The sequence below is a fragment of the Myotis davidii genome, unplaced genomic scaffold, assembly GCF_000327345.1.
Source record: "Myotis davidii unplaced genomic scaffold, ASM32734v1 scaffold415, whole genome shotgun sequence".
In the NCBI taxonomy this organism is placed as follows: Eukaryota; Metazoa; Chordata; class Mammalia; order Chiroptera; family Vespertilionidae; genus Myotis; species Myotis davidii.
This window is the reverse complement of record NW_006287951.1, coordinates 507619-509182: the sequence shown is the minus strand read 5'-3', so window position 1 is coordinate 509182 and position 1564 is coordinate 507619. Positions and strand designations below refer to the sequence as shown.

General features: G+C 36.3%; 1 protein-coding gene across 1 annotated transcript in view; it reads left to right on the top strand.

The window, feature by feature from the left end:
• Positions 1–1385: 1385 nt before the first annotated feature.
• Positions 1386–1564, top strand: part of NAV3 (neuron navigator 3) — a 351070-nt gene continuing 350891 nt past the window's right edge. The window contains 1 exon segment of the mRNA XM_015561356.1: positions 1386–1564. This exon segment is cut by the window's right edge and continues 15 nt beyond it. Within this exon segment, the coding sequence (XP_015416842.1) occupies positions 1514–1564 (51 nt within the window). The 5' untranslated portion in view covers positions 1386–1513.

The window sequence follows — 1564 nt, the reverse complement described above, 5'->3', positions numbered from 1 at the left end:
CCCCCTGCCAGCCTGGTTGCACCATGCAGCCTGCTCTTCAGTCGTTCAGTTATCCCTCACTAATCCCCCTGCTGGCCTGGTTGTAGGCAGCCATCTTGTGAGGGCATGATGGTCAATTTGCATATTACCTCTTTCTTATATAGGATAATTTTATGGATAGAAGTTGCATTTTCATATTCATTGAAAGTCATTTAGACACTCTAGAAGTTTAGATTTTTAAGTTGTATTTAATAAGCTTGAGTAATAATGTTATGAATTATTTCTAAGATGGTTTTTAAAGTTATTCTATAGATTATATAGGTTCTTCCACTTTCTAACTGCATGATTTTGGTCAAATTGTTCAATGAATCAGAGTTACCCTTTCTATAAAGTGGAGAAAATAATTGTGCCTATTCTTAAGTCATCCATTGATTAAATGTGATAATGCACAAAGTGCTTGTCCAGTAACTGCTATGTAGTACATTCATTTATGTATTAGCTATAAATATAGGTTGACCCCCCCAAAATGTAAACACACTCTTTGAATAATTATAAAGGCAGTGTTTACTAAAATACATTTCATTTTCAAAATTCAGCTATCAGCTGTTAAAGTGTGCATACATTTTTGGGGGACACCCTGTATTGTTGTTATCATTACTAAAGTTAGACACAATGATTACTCTGTATTTTCATAACCTAGGCAGGCATGGTCTGCTGAATGATTTAGCAGCTTTAGCAAGTTGCACTATTGCATGAGTTTAACCTGATTTCATGGGATAAAACAGAATGAACACCGTGCTTCATGGCTGTCAGTAGTGAAAAATAGCTGGAAATCAGACAAACAGCTTCATTGCTGAGATTGTTTCCGGGCTAAAAGTTCTTCCAACAGCTGTTTGTTTTGGCCATTAATCGTGTCTTTTTTTTTTTTTTTTTAAGCTAGGGGAAATACGATTTTCTTTAAAAAGAGAATGTAGGCTGGTTATTTCTGAAGTCAGGAAGAACGCCTGTCCTTCCACTATTGTGGTTTTTTGGCTGCTTTGACAATTGGACTGAGGACTTTTCCTTTTGTTCTTTTTCCTCTTTTTTCAGTTTCAATGCTCAGACTCAGACTGCTGTAGGGAGAAGAAAAGTAAAGCTAGGAGCTCTTTAATCCTAAAGAAGGAGGTTTATAGCAGATACTTTTAAGAAAAGTTTACTCCCCAATGGAGTATTTAATATTACATAGATACTGACTCACTGGGAAGAGAGAGAGAAAGAGAGAGAGAGAGAGAGAGAGAGAGAGAGAGAGAGAGAGAGAGAGAGAGAATATGAGAATTGGAGTCAGCAAGAAAGAAAGATACTTAGCTAAAGATGAAGGGAAGTTTTGTTGCCTTGTCCTAAAAGTTATACTATTAGTTTTTCTTTCTTTTTTTAAAATCATGATGACTGCTAGTTTTGTTTAAAGTATTTGTTCTGGAAATACTAAAGTTGGAGTCTACCAGACTGAGGTTAGAAGCATTTTCTTTGGCAGCAAGAAGATGCTTTTATAGAAGCCATGCCTGTACTTGGGGTAGCCTCAAAACTGAGACAGCCAGCTGTTGGTCAA